Consider the following 22,344-nt stretch of genomic DNA (forward strand, 5'->3'; position numbering starts at 1 on the left):
TACTATGTGGCCTGAGTTAGTGTCTCAGAGGTGTATAATATATTCTGTAAAGCTGCATTCACTCTTGGAGCCTGGCTCTGTTATGTCTTAACACTGGACTGTGTGTTTTTTGGTGTAAATATCCCATACATACTCATTGTTGGACCTCTCTATAAAACGTTAAGCTACCAAAGTGCAGAGGTCTAGCACAAGTCCCACCGTGCCACTTAATCCCTCTGTGAGTGTGTGTGAGAGAGTGCTTTTGAAAGAGAGGCTGCAGTGGGAATGGGTGTTGTTTCTGTACCCTATGTGCACTCAGGATGGGGGCTCTTCAGTAGCCTGAAATAGCTTGGAGCAGAGGAGGCTGTTAGGAATTAATCCAGGGTGTGGCATGTAGCTCAGTGCTTGCATATCCAATGGTTTCAAATACTTGTATAGGGGTGCAGAAGGGCTACCCCATTGTTTAGATTAGGGGCCATGTTGCAGCTTTGTGGTCTGCCAGTAGGTTGAGGGGTGGACTACATTTCCTCCCCCCATGCCCCACAAAACTCCATGGACAGCCTGATCTCACAGTCCCTGTGCCAAGGGTGAGTTTCACTCTCCCTACATATGTTGAAGTGTCTAAAGGTCAGTAGCACTGAACAAAATTCCATTGGTTTCAGACTTCCCAGTCACTTTGGACAATGACTGAGTTTCTGTCAGTGAGATAAACAGGTCCTGGGCTAATTAGATATAAAATCAAAAGTGTTTTTAGCCCAGGATAATATTATTACTAAGTTAAGAGAATTCACCTTGGGTTATTAAAAGTAAAGTGAAATGTCTAATTAAATATATCTTAGACCAGTGCAGGGAATGAGAGTTGATGGTATTCAACATCTCCACAGTTAGTGCTCAGTCAATCATGGGTTTTAAAAACGTTTGTTCTTTTTAACTAGAGGAGAAGCTGGAGCAGTGTAAACATAGAGGGGAATGCAATGAGCTGTTGAGGCAGCCCTGTTCATTCAGAAGGCCTGATTAATCTAGTGTGCTAACTGCAGGGTTCAGATTTAGAGTCCCCTCAGCTCTAATCCTGGCTCTGACACTGACTCACCTATGTGGCCTTAGCCAATCATTAAGACCAAATTTTAAATGTGTCCAGTAATACACACATTGAACCTTATTTTTAGAGGTGTTGAGCATCCACAACTCTCATTGACTTCAGCTGGACTTGAAGGTATTCAACCAGTCTGAAAATCATGTCTTAATTGTATAAAACTGGACACCCAAAACTTGTATCACCCAAAATTAGAGGTTACTTTTTAAAATTTGGGCCATGACCTTTCTTGGTCAATTTCCCCATTTGTAAAGGAGGGTGATAATACAAACATAACCTCACAGGCATCTTAGGAGGATTAGTTACAGACAAATGATGGCCTAAAACCACAGCCCAACTAGGGTGCAGTGCAAAGGTGCATACCTCCTTAGTAGGAATTCCTGCACTATTGTGCCTAAAGCACAATTCCCTCGAATGCAGAGGGACTGCAGTTTGATTGGGTGCAGCATAGGCTTCATTTTCTGTTCGCCAGTGTTGAGGGGTTGCAGGATCTATCTGTACCTCCCCATTTATTTTGGGAGTCTAGCATCACTGGTTGGAGTGCAAGGACTTTGACTATATTCAGTTCCTATGCAGTGGGGAAGATTCCTTGCCCCCATCCCCTTTCCAAAATGAAAGCTACCACAAAGCTGTGAGTCAGTAACTGTACAGCATCCCTGTGCTCTGCTGAGCTGAGACCATTCCATTTCAGTATTAAATGTCCACTTTTATTTATAGTTTCTTTTCTGCCTTTAGGCAGGTGAAATCCTCTAATGCAGTATTCTTTTCTTTTCTTTTCTTTTCTTTTCTTTTCTTTTCTTTTCTTTTCTTTTCTTTTCTTTTCTTTTCTTTTCTTTTCTTTTCTTTTCTTTTCTTTTCTTTTCTTTTCATTAATCTATTCTTATGTTCCAAGATCTACATTTTGTGTTTGAATACTGTTGTCTCATAGGTTCTGGAATGAATTTACTGCAGATTCATGATAAAATATGGTCCACCGCCTGCCTCAATGCTTGTGCGCCTGGATTAGAAGAAAAGCTGGGACCTGTTGTGCCATCCAGCTCAGTATTGGTATGTGCCAGTGGAGGATAACTGCTGATGAACATGTAATTGGAAGATTTTGGTGCTATGCTCTGTGTGTAACAGATAGGGTCCCTCTTGGTGTATGTTTGCACAGAGATGCTGTGCTCTAGGGGTAGTCTCCAGAGCTGTTCTGGCTGACTAATATGTCCGGGAGTGCTGTGTAAGTGCATTCCAGAGCAGGAGTGCTGACCTCTTTGAAAGGATGCACAAGCCCTACTTTGGTGGCTGGTGGCTATCACTACCTTCATCACTAGATTCCTCTGGTTTTTGCATGCTGGGGATACAAAGACTAAGATTGTGGTGACCCTGTTGGCAGTCTTCAAATGATAAAAGTCTCTTCTCTCTCCTTGCACACCCACAAACACTTGTTTGACTTTAGACGAGAGAACAATGTTTACTGTATTCCTTTTATCATCAGTCAGTAACACTGAAGAAATAGAGCCTGACATTTAAGCTTCTCAAGTGCAGTATTGTGTGGTAGTTATAAAGTTTATCAGTTATCAGGTTTATTAAAAGCCCCTCAATTCGCCTAGCGTATCTTTTTGTTATATTGTCAAAACAAATCAGGTTGAATACCTTTTGAAAAAGATTGTGGTCTGAGCAGCACCACAAAATGAGAGATGTGCATGCGTGGGAATGGGGATAGCAGACACCCAGCCACTGTATAAGCACCAGTGAACATGGTTGACCCATCTGGGAGTGTGCTGTGATTCCAGTGCCAAGTGCTGGTCTTCTGGTATTGGCAGTGAAAACAGGAGCAGCGTTTTAGAAGTCATTTTAAGTGTCCTCTTATTTTAAAGAGTAATCTCTTCTTGCTACCGTTTGTTGTTGGTGAGACATAAAAGAATGGAATCCTCGACCCCTGAAATAAAAGATAATCGATGATAAACATTCATATCACATTTGACATAGTGATGCATACTAGCTGTATGTGTTTTTTTGGTTGCATATCAATCTGTATTCCTATCTAATTTTGAATAGTAATATATATGTATGTGGGTGTGGAACACAAGTGTATGTATATTTTGTGAATAACTGGAGGCAGATCTGAAGTCAGAATGCTGCTGCTGTCTTTACTGTTTCAGAATCTGATCTGAGGGATGTTTTCAGGAGGTTTTCTTGTTTGTATCTTACAAAAACGTTAGCTCAAGCGCTGCAATGTAAATGTAAAACAAATGTAAATAATTATTGCAGCTACGGTAGAAGTACTGTAGAATCAGCTGGATATCTGTGTTATAGACGTATTTTGACACTCTGGGATTAATTTGCACTTTTCAGCTTTCTTCATGTGTTGTTTACTCCTTAGGGCTCTGTTTCTCCATATTATATTCAGCGCTATGGGTTTAGTCCAGACTGTAAAGTAGTGACATTTACCGGGGACAATCCAGGTGAGATAATAAACAAATATGCTTCCATAGTTCTGTGTTTGTGTATTATCATATTCACTGAATAAATCTCATTAATTCTTAGATGATCTATATATGGTGAAAGAATATCACACAGGCACCTTTTTCCAGCAGCCTTTGTCACTGATTCTTCTGAGATACATACTTTGTATGGGATATATACTGCATATGGACTCCAAATGCATCTCATAATCATAGTGCACCTAAATTGCACCTTGATAATTTAGGTTTTGGTTTGTCCACACCTGAGAAACTTCCTTTGCCAATGAACACTTCCATTTTAGCTTGAGAAAAATCTATTGTTTAAAGAACTTGCATTTTCTCCTCCAAGCCTGAAGGTGGAAACTGAGATCAGAGGTTCACTCTAACTACTAGAACTTTTCTTCAATCAGGCTGTTAGTCCTGGGTATGAAGAAGATAAAACCTAGTTCAAACAAACATATATTTAAATTAATATAAACCTATTCCCAAACCTTTAAAAAGAAATCACCCGTTAAAACCTGAAAAAAGGTTTAAAAGAAAAATTCTATAAACAGGAAACCCTTAAAAAAGTAGTGCACAATTTCACATTAATAATCCAAAACACTAGCACTTGCTTTAATGATACTGCAGTGCTTTAGACAGTTACTTGTGTAGAATAAATACCATAGTTTTTTAAAAAGGAATAACACAGTGACAGAAGACAAACTTCATCACTACGAGATACAGTGTAAGCCTTACTTGAAAGAGACAGTGGGAAGTCAGGCATCAAAGTGCTTGAAAGTTTGTTTTTATTCTTTTAATCTCCCACCCTCATTAATCTTGTGGGTGCTGAAATTTTAATGATGCCCTTTACTAAAATTCTATTAAGAGATAATTGAAGGGGCTTCAAAATTCCCAGATATCCAAGATGTGCTAAATTTAGGGATGTTTGTGGAAGTTCTGAAAACTCCTATGGACAAGAGTGCAGAAGCACCATTTCTTGAGATTTTAAAATTATTTATCTGTATACAGTAGTGCTTACATGTCTGAACCAAGATAGGGGCTTCATTATGCTAGGCACTGTACATATGTATAGTAAAAGACAGAGTTATGGTCAAAATGGACCAGACTGGCAAAAGGGACTGTCATTGGCCCCCCTTTATATATGGGGAACTGAGGGAGATTAAGTGATTTGCCCAGAGGAACACAGGAAGTCTGTGGCAGAGCCAGGAATTGAACCAAGACATTCTAGATCCCAGATGGGTACTTCAACTGCAAGACTATCCTTCTATAAGGTTCAAATTCAGCAAAGGACTTAGGCATGTGAATAGTCCCACTGATGTCAGTAGGACACCTTGTCTGTTTAAGTACTTTACCAAAACAGGGTCTGAGATACTTAAAACTTGAGAGAACAAAACACTTGAACATATATCATAGAGAACAATCCTGTACTGGTGGAAAGTAGGAGTGCGTGGGCTAACAGGTGGCATCGGTGATCTTCCAGAAAACACCATCCTGGCCACTATGGATGTAGAAGCCCTCTACACCAACATTCCACACAAAGATGGACTACAAGCTATGAGGAACAGTATCCCTGATAATGTCACGGCAAACCTGGTGGCTGAACTTCGTGACTTTGTCCTCACCCACAACTATTTTACATTCGGGGACAGTGTATACCTACAAGTCAGCGGCACTGCTATGGGTACCCGCATGGCCCCACAGTATGCCAACATTTTTATGGCTGACTTAGAACAACGCTTCCTTAGCTCTCATCCCCAAATGCCCCTACTCGTGTTACATTGATGACTTCATCATCATCTGGACCCATGGAAAAGAAGCCCTTGAGGAATTGCACCATGATTTCAACAATTTCTATCCCACCGTCAACCTCAGCCTGGACCAGTCCACACAAGCGGTCCATTTCCTAGACACTACAGTGTTTATAAGCGATGGTCACATAAATACCACCCTGTACAGGAAACCTACTGACCGCTATACTTACCTACATGCCTTCAGCTTCCATCCAGGGGACACCACACAATCCATTGTCTACAGCCAAGCTTTAAGATACAACCGCATTTGCTCCAATCCCTCAGACAGAGACAAACACCGACAAGATCTCTATCAAGCATTCTTAAAACTACAATACCCACCTGCTGAAGAGAAAAAACAGATTGACAGAGACAGAAGAGTACCCAGAAGTCACCTACTACAGGACAGGCCCAACAAAGAAAATTACAGAATGCCACTAGCCGTCACCTTCAGCCCCAAACCTCTCCAGCGCATCATCAAAGATCTACACCCTATCCTGAAAGATGATCCCTCACTCTCACAGATCTTGGGAGACAGACCAGTTCTCACTTACAGACAGCCCCCCAACCTGAAGCAAATACTCACCAGCAACCACACACCAAAAACACTAACCCAGGAACCTATCCTTGCAACAAAGCCTGATGCCAACTGTGTCCACACATCTATTCAAGTGACACCATCATAGGACCTAATCACATCAGCCACGCCCTCAGGGACTTGTTCACCTGCACATCTACCAATGTGGTATATGCCATCATGTGCCAGCAAGGCCCCTCTGCCATGTACATTGGCCAAACCGGACAGTCTCTATGTAAAAGGATAAATGGACACAATCTGACATCAGGAATGATAACATTGAAAAACCAGTAGGAGAACACTTCAACCTCCCTGGTCACTCAGTAACAGACTTAAAGGTGGCAATTTTGCGACAGGTTTCAGAGTAGCAGCCGTGTTAGTCTGTATTCGCAAAAAGAAAAGGAGTACTAGTGGCACCTTAGAGACTAACCAATAAATTGGTTAGTCTCTAAGGTGCCACTAGTACTCCTTTTAATTTTGCAACAGAAAAGCTTCAAAAACAGACTCCAATGAGAAACTGCTGAACTGGAATTAATTTTCAAACTAGATACCATTAACTTGGGCTTGAATAGAGACTGGGAGTGGCTGGGTCATTACACAAATTGAATCTATTTCCCCATGTTAAGTATCCTCACACCTTCTTGTCAACTGTCTAAAATGGGCCATCTTGATTATCACTACAAAAGTTTTTTTTTCTCCTGCTGATAATATGCTCATCTTAATTAATTAGCCTCTTAGAGTTGGTATGGCAACTTTCGCCTTTTCATGTTCTCTGTATGTGTATATATATGTATCTTCTATATGTTCCATTCTATGCTTGGGATGAAGTGGGCTGTAACCCACAAAAGCTTATGCTCAAATAAATTTGTTAGTCTCTAAGGTGCCACAAGTACTCCTGTTCTTTTTGCGGATACAGACTAATACGGCTGCTACTCTGAAACAGGTGACATGATAAAATTTTTAATCTCCAACTCCTTTGATTCTATGATGCCCTATAATGACTAACTTCAGTATTTAGGGTGAATTTCTCCAAAGTAAACAAGGCCTACTCACCACTTAAATCCACTTTGAGGTTATGTTTGGGCCTTGTGCTGGCTTTCTGCACAGAATAGAATGTCCTCTCCAGTGCAGCATAATTACCTTGAATGCCTAGTTATTAATTGAACTATCTGATTTATGTTTTCAGCTTCACTTGCAGGAATGAAACTTGAAGAAGGGGACATTGCGGTAAGTCAATACACATTCATGAAAAATGTTCACATCACTGTGATAAAATTAGAGCTACTACAGAATGTAAAATAGGACCCTGGACAATAACCTTTGGTCCTCAACTAAACCAAAATAGAGAATTTGTTGATTTTCTGTGTACTGGAGTCAGACTGATTCTCATTTCAGTTCCTCCTGGAGCTGGATGTAGGATTTTAATCAAACTCATGGACTATTTTTAAGATAATGCCCCAAATTTATAAGTTGCTGGATCTCTATCTCTGGAACATATTTAATTGGGGTGACAACCTGAATCACCGCTTGCTATAATAAGAATCCAGTTCACTAAATGTGTGATTTAAAAACAATTAGCAGTAATAATAAATGGGTTTAATTTAATTTCTGTATTGCCTTCATGTGATACAATTATTATTATAACAATTATTTTCTTCTCCAGATTAGCCTTGGCACAAGCGACACATTGTTTCTTTGGATTAAAGAACCAGCGCCTGCATTAGAAGGTCATATTTTCTGCAATCCTGTTGACTCTCGAGCCTATATGGCACTTTTATGGTAACATCCTTTTACATGATTTTTCTCTTACATTTGGAGTCAACAAGATATTTTTTCTTGTTTCCTTTGCAAAATGTTAATGAATAAAAAATTCAATATTATGTACAGTATATGGCAATATTTGCAATCAACATTATGACATCCCCATTATTTAATTTGGGGAGCAGGAGCTGCAAAATTGTGAGGAATAAGCTCTGGTGCCAATAGAAGGGATGGGGTTCATTTTTGTATAATTTAAGGCTGGTGAGCATGAATCTAAGGCAGTGTATTAAATTTAGAGGAATAGAAATCACGTGAATGGTGATGGTTTGTGGGCTAGATCCTTGTCCTAAAATATATAACCTTTGCATTAGTAGTACAAAAGGGATTTAAAGGTACCTTTAAAGAGGCATCTGGAGATTCCTCTTTCATAGAGGGGAAGAACTGCTGCTGTTCTGGGACATGCTGGGTGTGTAGCTGGAACACGTCATCCTATGATATTCAGCTCCTGGAGTGGTCTCTAGGATAGCCATGTGGCTGCTCTAATTTGCCCAGGGAGATAGTTTGTCTCCTAAGCACCACCAGGGTCAAAGTAGGAGAAAAGGTTTGGAGCCACCTTTGTCTCTCCCACCTCAGTTGCACTGAGTTATAGTACTTTGGATTGAGACTTTCGAAGCAGTCTAAGGAATTTAGATATATGTTCCATTAATGTTAGTGACCGTTGTGTGTCTAAATCCTCTAGTGTTTCAAAATCCTCTTTAATAATCTGGGAGGTCCAAATGATTTGGAAAATGCCGCTTTTGAATATATAGTTAGTATTGTTGTTTGTTTTTAGTTTTAAGAATGGCTCTCTAATAAGAGAGAGGATCAGAGATGACTGTGCTTCAGGCTCCTGGGACGAATTCTCCAAAGCCCTAAAATGTACTGTTGTTGGAAACAATGGAAACCTAGGTATGAACCTTGACAAAGTTGGGAACTCCAGGGTTTACTTGGATACAGTCATTATTTCATAGGTAGTAGCTTCCTATCACTTGTTTCTTTCTTCTCTCCCTTTCCCACTTGCCCTGTATCTACTCATGCTACCGCTAAGATTTATTGTAACCTACATACACTATTTGTATACGCATGTATTTGGTTGGTAATTTCTGTTATATAGTGAGGCTGAGTTGCTGGATTTATCTTTTTTTATTATATGGTTTGTGTTTCTATTGAAGTATTAAAGGTGCCTGGAGTCAGAGATGCTTTTAAAAAACACATTCTTATAAATCAGTGGAAATAGAATAAATTCAATAAACGTGTGGACTGGAATTGGTCAAGAAACATTCCGTGATTTTATTTTGTGCATGTAAGATGCTATACAAAATTTAAATTTATTGTCTAATAAATCAAATTACTTTGTCTTGCTCCACTCTGTTACCATTCTGTACTCTTATGGGCATTATATACACTTGTTGTTTTAGCCATTTGCTGAAACTAATACTTTTTTGTGCCAGAAGAAAACATGACTATCTTTAATTTGTTTTGATTTAAGGTTTCTATTTTGATGTGATAGAGATTACTCCTGAAGCTGTTGGGATTCACAGATTCAACAGAGACAACAACAAGGTAGTAATAACCTATTTAACACATTGTAGTAAATCATGTTGTGTTCATGACTTAAAGGAGGCTCATCCCATCAAGGCCTGAGAACTTTGCTCTCTTCTGCATCTGCGGTTATTCCTTCTGGATTTCATATACTGATGTGATCCTTTGAGTGATTTTCTGAAGGCATTTTCTGGTCTGTGTCCCAGGCTTGGAGATATCCACAGTACTGACTCTGACCCCAGCTAGCTCATTATAAACTGGCCAATGTCTATTTATTGTGCACCTGGGTTAGGGGACTTGATGTGCTCTGAAGAGTGCAGTGCAAACCAAATAGTGCTAGGTTAACATAAGCTGTTGCCAAGCTGAGACTAAAGGTTTGATTTTTGTACACTGGCATCCATTTTCTGTGGGCACAAATAAATCACTTGTCTAAGGCAGTGTCTACACTACGGGGACTGTTGCGGAACACCTATGGTGCTGTAACTATGCCAGCATAACCTTGTAGTGCAGACACAGCCTACAGCAATGGAACATGTTTTTCTGTCACTGTAAGAACACCACGTCCCTGAACAAAGTTAGCTAGGGTGACAGAAGCTATCTGCTGTTAAGCTAGCTACATCTACATTGGGGGTTAGGTAAGTATAGCTATGGCACTCAGGGGTATGGATTTTCACAACCCTAAGTGCCATAGCTATGTTGACCTAAATTTTAAGTGTAGACCAGGCCAAAGTCCCTGATTTGCATACACAGGCAGAGGTGCACGTATCTTAGTGGCACAAATTATGGGCACAAATAATTGCTTGTTTAAGGATGAATTGAAATTTTGGCCTTAAAGTTACTTTTTTTGTCTAGCTCCTCCTAAATATATAAAGTAAAGAACTTTTCCTGCCTCTCTGTGTCTCTAACCAAATGATCTGAGAGCCATGTGGTGGGCTGTAATGAAACACTGGACCAAATCAAACTGGAATGAAAATAGAATACATTTTATGGAAAGAAAAGTTTTATGCAGGGATGACAGTAAAGACAAAGACTTACTGGTATGGGGGCCAGCTCTGGCCCCCGGAAGGGGCAGAGCCTTGGGCAGAAGGGGCGTGGCTGGGGGAGGTCAGAGTCCCCCAGCCAGCCCTTCCACACTGCCTAGCCCACACCGCCCGGGGCTCCAGCTGCGATTTAAAGGGCTTGGGGCTCTGGCCATTGTCATGGTAGCAGCAGTGGCGGCTAGAGCCCTGGGTCCTTTTATATCCCCGAGGCAGCTGCTCCTTTTGCCTCTCCCTGTCGGCGGCAGCTGTGGTGGGGCAAAAGGGGCAATGACATTAAAGCGCTGCCACAGCAGTGATTTTAAAGTCAGCTGGGTACGGGCTGGTTCTGGCGGCCACTTTTTACCGGTATGCCGTACCAGCCTGCACCGGCTTACTTTCACCCCTGGATTTATGTATTCCTTTTCTCTTTCGGGCAATGGATGTTAACTGGCTTCTCAGGTCTATCAGTAAAGATGCTAATGAGACTCAAACAATATGACTGGAAATTGTGATTAATCGTTGTTGAGTGAACAGAAATTGGTACAGTTTATCTTTATAACCTCACCAATCTCTTAAACTCTTACTGATTAAGTGTTTGCAAAGTTTTCTCTTACTGTTATCCAAATCATAGGCAGTTATTACATTGCATGGGAAAATGCTACAGATAATAAATAATTATTTGTGAAATGTAGCTTGCTTCAGGTTTGTATCTGGCTGGTTTCTTATTTTAGTTGCCTTTCTCATATTGAACATAACTAAAGGAAGAAAAAAAAATTTCTTTTGAGTGGCCTTTACATATTCCCGTTCTTGGTATATGTTGCCGTTGCAGCTCTGATAATAGAATGCTTCACAGCAGGTCCTGTTGGAGTGCTCTCATGTCCTCTTCTGACCTTCCCCCCTCCCCACTGTTCTGAATATTCTGAAGGTGAGGCTATGACAGGGGATGTAGCACACTGGCCACCTCAATTCCTTCCATGTGCAGTTGCAGATGGATTGGAAGCTTCCAGATCTGACTTGGATCCACTTCTTTAATCAAATAGTGCCATAGTTAGTTAAGAGTACAGTATTTTATTTTATAAAAGTATTTTATTTATTTATATGTTGAGACTCCCTTTAGGTTCTGCGCCTCAGTGCAGTCTTATGGATTCTGTGGTGGATCCAAAGGGAAAGCAGCCAGGTTTTAAGAGTAATCCTTTTTTTCCTGCTGTGTTCCTTGCCTCCAGCACCCCTACGAGGTGTCTATCATTCTTAGGAGAAGGACACATTCTTTCTTAGTGCAAAGTTTATAGCACCTTTACTTCAAGAGCCCAAAAGGAGCAGCAAAACTGGCTACCAATTCTTCTGTTACAGAAGGACCTAGTGGCCAGACCCTCCGGTGCTAATCAGTTTGGTTCTGTGAGTAAAGTTAGGTCTGGATCCTTTGAGAACTAAGAACCAGCAGCCTAAGGTTCTACAAAATGAATTGTCCTCCAATCCATGGAAAAGAGTAGAACTCTTGATATTGAGAGATTTTAAGTTGTCAGATCCTAGTTCCAAGAGTAGCAGAATGGTACATGTGTAGGCCTCTGTTAGCAGAGCCAGCCCTCTCAAAAGAGCCCGGACTCTCCTGGTTCGGAGCAGACTGGTATTGCGTGATGCTGCCTCCATTTTTATGTCCAAGCACTGTCTGGAATCCCTTTCATATTATTTGGGATTAATTCCAATGTCAGCCTCAAATCCTAAAATGAAGGCAGGTGATATGAGTGTTACCAATCCAAAAATCATCTCCAGTGCTGAGGAGCCACCTGTGCCAAAGTTAACAATTATAGCCCAATACATCGCTCAGATCCTCAAATAGCCTCAGATCCAGAAGACACTAACAATTACAGGATAAAAGGGAAGTAATAGAGGCACCTTCTCTGCTTTCCCCTGTGGGGAAAAGACAAAAGGTTATGGAGCATAGCCAAATCTTCCTGAACTGTCTCTTCCCTCTCCTACATCTCGTACAGGCTCTCTGGGAAAATTATCTTCCCCTTTTTTAGTTTTTAAGTTTGCCTAGACCTCTAGTGTCACTGTCTCCAACTACCTGAGATCTAAGGTTGGATCCACACTCCAGTGTGGCATCAGACAGACAGGTTACTTTCTACCTTGGTTCTGTTTTGCTTACAAAACATATACTCTCAATGACCCATACTCACACAGAACACACCTACATCCAGGTGGGTTCCATGATACAGAAGCTGATTCTGAGTACTGCCAAGACTGGCAGTGTCCTTCTTGAGCTGGATGGTCCTATTGGCTGTCTCCTAGATATTATGAGGAAGCTGAACATATGTAGTCATACGGGGAGTTGTCCCCTCTGAGACCTCTGGGTGCCCCCAAATCTGTCTACATCAGCAGGTATAGACAGCAATCTCCAGTGGTGGTCCCAGATACTCTTTCAGAAGAAGAACCAATGTAGAGTTCTAGGGCACTGATTTAGAGACTGGAGACCAAATCTTTCCAGGTGATAATGTAGGAATTGCATAGCATCTTCACTGTCTGAAGTCACAGTATAGTTCCATGGCTTGGTCTCTAGAAGGGCTTCCACTTTGAATATACCATCAGTCTCTATAAAAGAGATCTCTCATCTAATTTTTTATAACTTGGGGGCTCCTTCTAATTCAAAGATCACTCTAACAGTATTGGAAGTACTTTTGAAGCCACCTAAAATAATTTGATTTAATCCAGTTATGAGTCTGGTCATGTTGAAAAAAGCAGCTGCCCTATGAAGAGTTCTTGCTGTTTCACACTCACCTTGCTCCCAAGCTCACTGGTGGTGGCTGCAGCTGTTCAACAAGCAAAAAGATAGTGAGGTGCATTCTGCTCTGTTTGATAGGGAAGGTGGAAAATTAGACACTTTAGGGAGGAAGATCATCTTCAGATATGGCTTCTGTTATGCAGGAGGTCAGACTAGATGATCATAGTGATCCCTTCTGGCCTTAGAATCTGTACCACAGACAGAAATATCCTTCTTCACTTTCCTCCTTATATGTTACCCATAGGTGTCCTTATCAACAACAGCAGCCTGTTCCTCAGCAACAACAAAGGAGAAAGGAACCACAAACTTTGTCCCCAGAGAAGGCAGACAGCCTCATCCTCTTGCCTTAGATTTCACAGGAGGAGCGAGAACTACAATCCAATTTCCAATCAACCTCTGACTCTTCCTTTGGAGATAGGTTTCAGAGTAACAGCCGTGTTAGTCTGTATTCGCAAAAAGAAAAGGAGTACTTGTGGCACCTTAGCGACTAATCAATTTATTTGAGCATAAGCTTTCGTGAGCTACAGCTCAAGCTTATGCTCAAATAAATTGGTTAGTCTCTAAGGTGCCACAAGTACTCCTTTCCTTTGGAGATAGATATTCCAACTATTTCCATCAATAGAGTGCCATCTCCATGAAAAGTGAACCCCAGAGATAGTGCCAGAATGCTGTTGGACACAGTTTGACTCCTTCCCTCCCTATTCAGTGACTCCTCTCACGAGAATCTAGTAAGAACAGAGGTTCTCTCCATTCTAGAAGCAGGGGCCATTAGGGAGGTGCTGAGAGGAGCAGGGGTTTTATTTAAGATACTTCCTGATCCCAAAAAATGATGGTAGACTGAGGCCCATCTTTGACCTCAGAACATTTAATTCTTCCATCAGGAAGTTCAGATTCCTATGATGACCTATGCTTTCACAATTCACTCTTTACCCACCCAAGATTGGTTCAGAACTCTGTCTCAAAGATGCATACTTCCATACATATGTATCTCAGACCTTCTCATCTCAAATACTTCCATTTTATGTTTGGGGAAGATTGCTATCAGGACAAGGTTCTTCCATTTGGTCTTTCTCCCACTGCTCAGTCATAGCAGTACAGTGTGGAGCATTGTGACACAGCTCCTGAAAGCCAGTAACAGTCTCTCATAGACTTTAAGGTCAGAAGGGACCATTATGATCGTCTAGTCCGACCTCCTGCACAACGCAGGCCACAGAATCTCACCCACCCACTCCTGTAACAAACCCCTGACCTATGAATGAGCTACTGAAGTCCTCAACTTGTGGTTTAAAGACTTCAAGGTGCTGAGAATCCTCCATCAAGTGACCTGTGCCCTATGCTGCAGAGGAAGGCGAAAACCCCCAGAGCCTCTGCCAATCTGTCCTGGAGGAAAATTCCTTCCCAATCCCAAATATGGTAATCAGCTAAACCCTGAGCATGTGGGCAAGACCTTGAAAATGGGAATAATAGAAATGGGATGAAATTTAATAGTGCAAAGTGCAAGGTCATGAATGTAGGGACTAACAACAAGAATTTTTGCTATAAACTCAGGATTTATCAGTTGGAAGTGACAGAGGAGGAGAAAGACCAAAGTTCATTAGTTTATTACTACTGAGCCGCCAATGTGATACATCTGTGAAAAAGGCTAATACAGTCTTAGGATTCATTAGGCGAGGTATTTCCAGTCGAGATAGGGAAGTGTCCATTATACAAGGCACTGGCAAGACCTCATCTGGAATACTGTGTGCAGCTCTGGTCTCCTATGTTTAAGATGAATTGAAACTGGAACAGGAGCAGAGGAGGGCTACTAGGATGATCTGAGGAATGGAAAACCTACTTTATGAGAGGAGACTCAGAGCTTGGCTTGTTTTGCCTAACCAAAAGAAGGCTGAGGGGAGATATGGTTGCTCTCTACAAGTACATCAGAGGGATAAATACCAGGGAGGGAGAGAGAAAAGTTATTTAAGTTAACCACCAGTGTGGGCACAAGAAGAAATGGATATAAACTGGCCGTCAACAAGTTTAGTCTTGAAATTAAATGAAGGTTTCTAACCATCAGAGGAGTGAAGTTCTGGAACAGGCTTCCAAGGGGAGCAGTGGGTGCAAAAGAAACTATCTAGCTTCAATACTAAGCTTGATAAGATTATGGAGGGGATGGCATGATGAGATGCCTATAATAGTATGTAGCCATGCTGCGACTCCTAGCAGCAAATATCTCCAATGCCCAGTGATGGGATACTAGATGAGGAGGGCTCTGGGTTACTACAGAGAATTCTTTCCAAGGCATCTGGCCAGTGGGTCTTGGCCAAATGCTTAGGGTCTAACTGCTTGCCATATTTGGGGTCAGGAAGGAATTTTCCCCGGTGGGTCAGATTGGGAGAGGTTTTCACCTTCCTCTGCAGCATAGGCGCAGGACGCTTGCAGATTTAAAGTAGTGTAGATCGTGGATTCTCTGTAACTTGAAGTCTTTAAATCATGATTTGAGGACTTCATTAACCCAACCAGAAGCTATTGATCTATTACAGGAGTGGGTGGCTGAGGCTCTGTGGCCTGCACTGTGCAGGAGGTCAGACTAGATGATCATGAGGATCAGGGTGTTTGGTTCCCACACTTATCCACGTGGATTAGGCTATGTATTCAGGAGAGTTACAAGTTAGCCTCAGTCCTTCTTCCTGCTAAGATTAAGGCACACTCCACTAGGGCTAAGTCAGTCCCTCCTGAGTGCCATAAACATGGCCCTATTATTGAAGTGTGCAAAGCACCAACTTGGAACTCTATACATACATTCATGAAACATTATGCTCTTGTGTGGATGGGTCATTACACAAAGTAAAACTATTTCCTCATGCTTATTTTCTCCCCCTACTGTTACTCACACCTTCTTGTCTACTGTTGGAAATGGGCCATCCTGATTATCACTACAAAAGGGTTTTTTCTCCTGCTGATAATAGTTCACCTTAACTGATCACTCTCGTTATAGTGGGTATGGCAACACCCATTTTTTCATGTTCTCTGTGTGTGTATATATATTTCTTCCTACTGTATTTTCCATTGTATGAATCCAATGAAGTGGGTTTTAGCGCACAAAAGCTTATGTTCAAATAAATTTGTTAGTCTCTAAGGTGCCACAAGTATGCCTCGTTCTTTTTGCTGATACAGACTAACATGACTACCATTCTGAAAATTATGCTCTTGATTTAGCTTCCAGGTCCAATGCACAATTTGGTAGGGCAGTACTTCAGTTGCTGTTTAATTAGGACTAGAGCTGGGTGAAATTTTTTAGCCGAATAATATATTTCCCAGGGACATTTACTGCTGTCTCATCTATAGAAATGACTAACACAAGGATAACTCCTGAACTAGAGTTTCCATTATTGTACTTTTCTCCTTTATTGGGCAGGTCAGAATCTCCACCAGTGCAACCCAGAGTATCTGTCATGAAGATATCATTGTGACCTCAGGTTAAGGAAAAGGAAATGCCTTCTACTCTTTAATGAGTGGTGAGTGGTAGGCTCCTTCAGTACCAATTTTGGAAGATTTTTCATCTTTGTAGGCATCCAGTAGAGAAGAGTCCTTGGAGCCTTGATTACTCTCAGTGGTTCCATCAATGGATAGAAAACATGACAGAGGAAGTTCCTCTTGGACCACTGCTTTTAAGACTCCATCTCAGGAACTATCTTTTGGTCCTTGGGGTCCACCACTTTGGTGTAATATGCCCTGTCCATGCAGTTTTCAACTTTGGCCCTACTGGTGCCCTTGGCCTCAGCACTTAAGAAACCCACAGAGGTTCATGTTCAAGTCAACAGGGTATGAGTCAGCTAGCTTTTGGGAACCTTGTGAATGTTGTTCATCAGATAAGTACATATCGTTTAGAAAAGAAAATCTACTTGATACTTCTTTGTACACTTCACCTCTCCTCTTCATATGAGCTTCAAGTGTATCAATTATAGTGTAGTAAGTAGATACGCGAAATTTGTCTCTAGGATTCAGTGCTGTTTCTGTTGCACTGCTATCATCTGCATGTTTTTTCCTGATTCGTTTGCGGGACTGGGCTTCTTCGTAGTTAGTATCAGGCAAGATATCTTTTGATGTGTCTTCAAATCTTTCAAAATAATTCCTCAAAGTGTGTAAGTGGTCTGCTAATGATTGACAGAGGTCTGCACATGTTTTCAAATCAATTCTTTTTCTTGGAAAGCTTGACTTGTGTGGTAAAAGTGTTGTAAAATTTCATTCCACATGGTCAACATGAATACAAACTCTAGTTTTTGCATCTTGTTTGCAATGTTTTCTGCCTCTTGTATAGTTTCTCCCTTTTGTGATTGGTCTTCAGCTATACTTTCTAATGCATCCACAATCTTTGAGTAGGACTCCAGAATTGCACTTGTTGCCACTGCATGTGCCTCCCAGCGAGTATTAGAAAGAGATTTCAACACATGATCATTGCCCAAATGTGTTTTAAGAACTGCCCATAGGTGTGTTGAGGCAGAGAAAAATGTATAAAGTAATTGGACTGTTGAGAAAAAACTTACTGCCACCGGACAACAATCAGCAGCACTGCGGCCAACAAGATTGAGAGAGTGTGCAGCACATGGTATGAATATGGCATATTTGTTCTGTTCTAAAAGCTTCTGCATTCCTTGATAACGCCCTGGCGTTGTCAGCATTGTCATAAGATTGACCTCTGCACTTTGAGAAATCTGTTTTGCAAACTTGGCACAGATAATGCAGTACTTGATTTGCCATTTCTTCACCAGTGTAGCTTTTCAAATTGAGGAATGTCGTAAATCGTTCAGCTGGTTTTCCATCTGTGGGATACACATATCTTAGTACAATGCTCAGTTGATCAATATGTGAAAGATCAGGTGTAGAGTCGACAGATAAACTGAAATACCCAGTAGTACTTATTTCATCCACAATAGCTGAATGAACTTTGTCACTCATTAGACCAATGAGTTCATCACATATTGTCTTGGATAAGTATGATGGGTTACCTTTGCCAGCATTCCCATATTTTGAGATATGGCCTGCTAAAAATGGGTCAAACTGAGCCATAAGCTCCAACAATCCCAAGAAATTTCCATTCTGCAATGATCCAAATGTGTCATCTGATCCCCGGAAAGGCAGACCACGTTCAGCTGATGTTTGAATAACAGCTATAACACGCTGCAAGACATGTTGCCAGTATTCACGCTCCCCTTTAATTTGTTCTTCCAATTTTTGTGTCAATCCAAAGCCCTGTCTTCGATTTAAACATGTCAACATTGAATCTATGTGAATAGTGCTATTTTCATGTTGTTCAATTAAAACAGTATTCTGCCAGTCACTAAATCCATCGGCAGCAAACCGGGATGTTGAAGGCTTATATGCAAAAGGTTTGCAAACAAAACAGTACACAGATCCTGTTGATGGTGAATACAGTAGCCATTCTCGAGTGTATTTCTCACCATTCACTTTCATGCTGAAAAATATTTTTTGTGGACAGTATCTTGCTTGTTTGCCATTGGTAAAAGTCCAACGTGGTTTCTCAAATGACCCAGTGTGGTGTTGACAGTCATTTGGTACATGATCTATCCAGTAAGCTAAATCATAGGTACTGAAATCAACCCACATACCAGGATCTTTTCTCCCATTATTTACAGCACAAGCAGGTTCAGTCTCTGACACATCCACACCTTCTAGAACAATGTCTGTTTTACCACCAGGAGTAGGATGATCAGTTACAGTTTCTGACACATCCACATGTTCTGGAATGGTGTTTGTTTCACCAACAGAAGAAGGGTCAGTCTCTGAAACACCTACAGGGTTTGGAACGATGTCTGTGCTACTGAGAGAAGATGTTGCTTCTGATGGATTCACTTCGTAAAATGATGTCAACTTTGGAAGATTTTGGAAAATTTCACTAGTTTTTTGTTTCTTTTCTTCCACCAGTTTACGTTTCTGTGCTCCACTCAGTTGGTTATGTTTCATCCTGCCCCCTATCTCAGTTATCTGAACTAAAAAAAACCAAATTATACAATGTACACTATTTTTATGTGTGTGTATGTGTGTGTATATATATATGCATATATGAAATCAAGTACATATAACTCAGAAGAATATATCAATAATAAAACAAATGTATTGCAATACATGACAGGATCTGATTTCCTCGCATTTTTTGATCTACGTTAGTGGGACGCCCCCCTGGTTTAGGTGGGGCTAAGTAATAAAAAAAAACAGAAAAACGGGGGAAGAGTGTGTAGTGGAGTGTAAGGAAGTCTAACAAAGTTCTGATTTTTCCCATGATGACTACTTGGATGCTTTTTTGGAAATATCAAATATTAATTTTTTTAAAAATATATATATATTATTTTGGTGCCCTCTGCTTTGCTGGTGCCCTAAGCATGTGCTTAGTCTGCCTATTGGGTAATCCAGCCCTGAGGTCACAGCTAGGTGTCAATAATGGCTACTTTTCTGATTCCATGGTCAGATCAACTGCTCTTCTTGTTCCTTACGTTTCCAGACTGTTAAGGAAAGTGAGACAAGACAAAGCTCAGATGATCCTGGTGGCTTCAGCATGACCTTGTCAGTTTTGGTGTTCAGACCTGCTGCATCTCTTCAGTCATCAGCTCATAGCTCTTCTACTTCCGATGGATATAATTTCGCAGAATTCCAGTTGCATACTATGATGTTTCCCAGGGTACTATCTGGACTGTTTAACAGCTGTGTCCCCCTTAACTCTCTAGCCTGGGGTACCTTTTACACAGCTTTGCTGTCAGAACATCCATTCTTCTTCAACTGCTGTCCCTGTGGGTGCTCCACTTCATTTGTCGGTGTGTCCTGGCACCGTCAATCGGAGATTAATGGTAGCAATGTCTGCACAGGTCACGCGCGTGCAGTAGGCATCTCGCAGTGCCATTGGTGCGTCTAGTGTGTGCACGACCCTAGCCCTCTAGTTCCTTCTCAGCCATCCTCGGCTGAAGATGGAGTTTAGGGGCGGTGTTTATTACTCTTGCCAAACCTTTAAAAAAGATAGCAGTTTAAATAGTTATTTAGTCTTTTAAAAGTTATAGTTAGTGTTAGTGATAGTTTTAAGAATTAAAAAGTTTACTTTTCCAGTTTATTTACCCTCTCCGCACCGGGGTCAGTTACCTGTCAGAGATGCCTGGCTCCCCAGGCTTTAAGCGATGCAGCTCTTGCTGTGAAGCAATGCCCGTTTCGGATGGACACTCTTTATGTGCACCCACTGCAGGAATCTGAAAGTGAGAGCCTGGTATGATCTCCACTTGAAAATGATATTGATGGAGAAATCTCTCCAAACAGCCAGGCCAATGGACCTCCTCTCCAGGCACCCCCGCTGCAGAGACAGGAGACATGTCTTCCTCTAAAATAGCAAAGAAGAGGGCGCAGACGTCTCCGCAGAGAACACCGCAGAAACATAGGTGGTCTCCTGCCAGGTCACTACCCCTGATGCCGACACATGCTTGGATGAGCACCTACGACGCTCTGGGCACCTCTGGCACTGCCGAGTCCCGAGCGAAGGAGATGGAGTCGAGGCACAGATGGCAACATGCCTCTTTCACAGCACCAAATTCACCCGTAAGGGACTGGTGCTGAGCATCTCCTCAGGCACCATGTCTCCGCCCCCCGGCACTGACATTGCCATTGGCAGTAGCTGAGAAAACCAAGTCAGCGCTGACTAACTCAACATCCCATCTGAAGGTACCGATTAGAGCACCCCCATTGGCGCTGACAGCACTGACATCAGAACTGCCACAGAAATTAGTGCAACAGAGAGTCTTGGCTGTGTCATCAACACAGCAGTCTTCACTACTTGGTACCGAGGGCTCTCCCTTAAGTTATAGAAGAGATCCCCATACTTCTCATGGCGTGGTACACTTGTCCAGTGATGATGATGATGATGTGCGGGAACCATGCACTGTCTTGCCTCACCACTCATCACTAAAAGACCGACAACCCAACCTGGAGCCAGATGGGTCCTAAATACCTTTATAACCAGCTGGCCCAACCGTGGTAACGGACCACTATGGATGTATACACCGATGGCCTTACCAATGTAATGGGCACATTGGGAACCCTGGGCAACTTACTGGGGCCCCCAATCCAGGCCACCCACGGCTCAGAGGCGAGCTGAGGTCTAATCCCATGTCTCCCACCCCGCAACCAACAGAGGCTCAGGATGTTGGGGACAACACAGTAACAGCTGCTGATCAGGAAGCGACATCTCCTGCTCACTATTCTTCCTTCTCCCCGGCTGAGGCAATTATGCCACTGCCGCCTACCTCGGCGGATGACTTCATACAGTTCCAGGAACTGTTTAAGTGGGTAGCCCAAAGCCAGGACATCCCATTGGAGGAAGTGCAGACAAACCAACACAAGCTGGTACAAATCTTACAACCTGCATTCACTTCCAAAATTGCTCTGCCAATCAATGATGTGATCTTAGAACCAGCAGAGACAGTCGGGCAGACACCGGGCTCAATTCTGCCAACATGCAAAAGGGCAGATAGAAAGTATTACATCCCCAACAAAGGGGTGGACTTCCTTTTCTCACATCTGCCTCCCAACTCCTTGGTGGTCGATGTCGCTAACCAACTTGGCAAACAACTACAGTTTCGATCAACTACACAAGACAAAGAACGCCGGAGGCTCGACCTCTTTGGATGAAAAATTTACTCCTCAGCGACATTACAATTCTGAATCGCCAACTATTTGGCCTTGCTGGCCAAATACAGTTATGATGATTATGGGAAACTCAGCTCATTGACAGTGGAGCTTCCCAAGGAGAAACAATCACAATTCTGTGCCATTGTAAATGAGGGTCAACTCTTACTTGCCAAAACAGCCCTCCAAGCATCTTTGGACGTTGCAGACATGGCAGCCAGAACCACGGCCATGGCCGTAGTCAGGCCCTGGCCATCCTGGTTGCAATCCTGTGGCATAGCTAAAGAACTCCAAAACAAGGTCGAGGACCTACCTCTTGACCAAGAGAAGCTCTTTTTGAACAAGACAGACGAGGGGTTCCACTCAGTGAAGGATTGCTGAGCCACCCTTCACACTTTGCGGATGTACACTCCACCTGTGAAGAGAAGATGATACCAGCCTTATCAGGGGAACGGGGATTCCTCTTCCAACTGACAACAACAGTGACAATACGAGAACGAAACGTATCACCAATGGTTGCAGCGACGGAGAACACCTCAAACTCAACCATTGACTTCTCAATCGGCTCTGCCCAAGCCACAGTTTTGAAGTTTTGGTCGAGGGTGTGGTCGATCTCCCTCACCAGGCAGCTCTTTCACCTAATCCATCCTCATG

At 42.1% G+C, this 22,344-nt stretch overlaps 2 protein-coding genes across 11 annotated transcripts in view; one reads left to right on the forward strand and one right to left on the reverse strand.

Annotated features, from left to right (window-relative positions):
- NUB1 (negative regulator of ubiquitin like proteins 1) overlaps positions 1–22,344 on the reverse strand; it is a 374,196-nt gene that overhangs the window by 94,097 nt on the left and 257,755 nt on the right. The gene's annotated exons all lie outside the window — the stretch shown is intronic.
- The window catches only part of XYLB (xylulokinase), a 142,555-nt gene that overhangs the window by 25,641 nt on the left and 94,570 nt on the right, over positions 1–22,344 (forward strand). For 7 of the 9 annotated variants that reach the window (XM_073334655.1, XM_073334653.1, XM_073334654.1 and 4 more), the window contains 6 exons: positions 2,001–2,119; positions 3,438–3,519; positions 7,076–7,116; positions 7,553–7,668; positions 8,483–8,598; positions 9,179–9,252. In XM_073334655.1, the coding sequence (XP_073190756.1) occupies positions 2,001–2,119; positions 3,438–3,519; positions 7,076–7,116; positions 7,553–7,668; positions 8,483–8,598; positions 9,179–9,252 (548 nt within the window). The remainder of the gene's footprint in view (positions 1–2,000; positions 2,120–3,437; positions 3,520–7,075; positions 7,117–7,552; positions 7,669–8,482; positions 8,599–9,178; positions 9,253–22,344) is intronic. The other 2 variants (XM_073334651.1, XM_073334652.1) reach the window with 2 other exon arrangements.

This window comes from Lepidochelys kempii, chromosome 2 (assembly GCF_965140265.1).
Source record: "Lepidochelys kempii isolate rLepKem1 chromosome 2, rLepKem1.hap2, whole genome shotgun sequence".
NCBI classification, from domain to species: Eukaryota; Metazoa; Chordata; order Testudines; family Cheloniidae; genus Lepidochelys; species Lepidochelys kempii.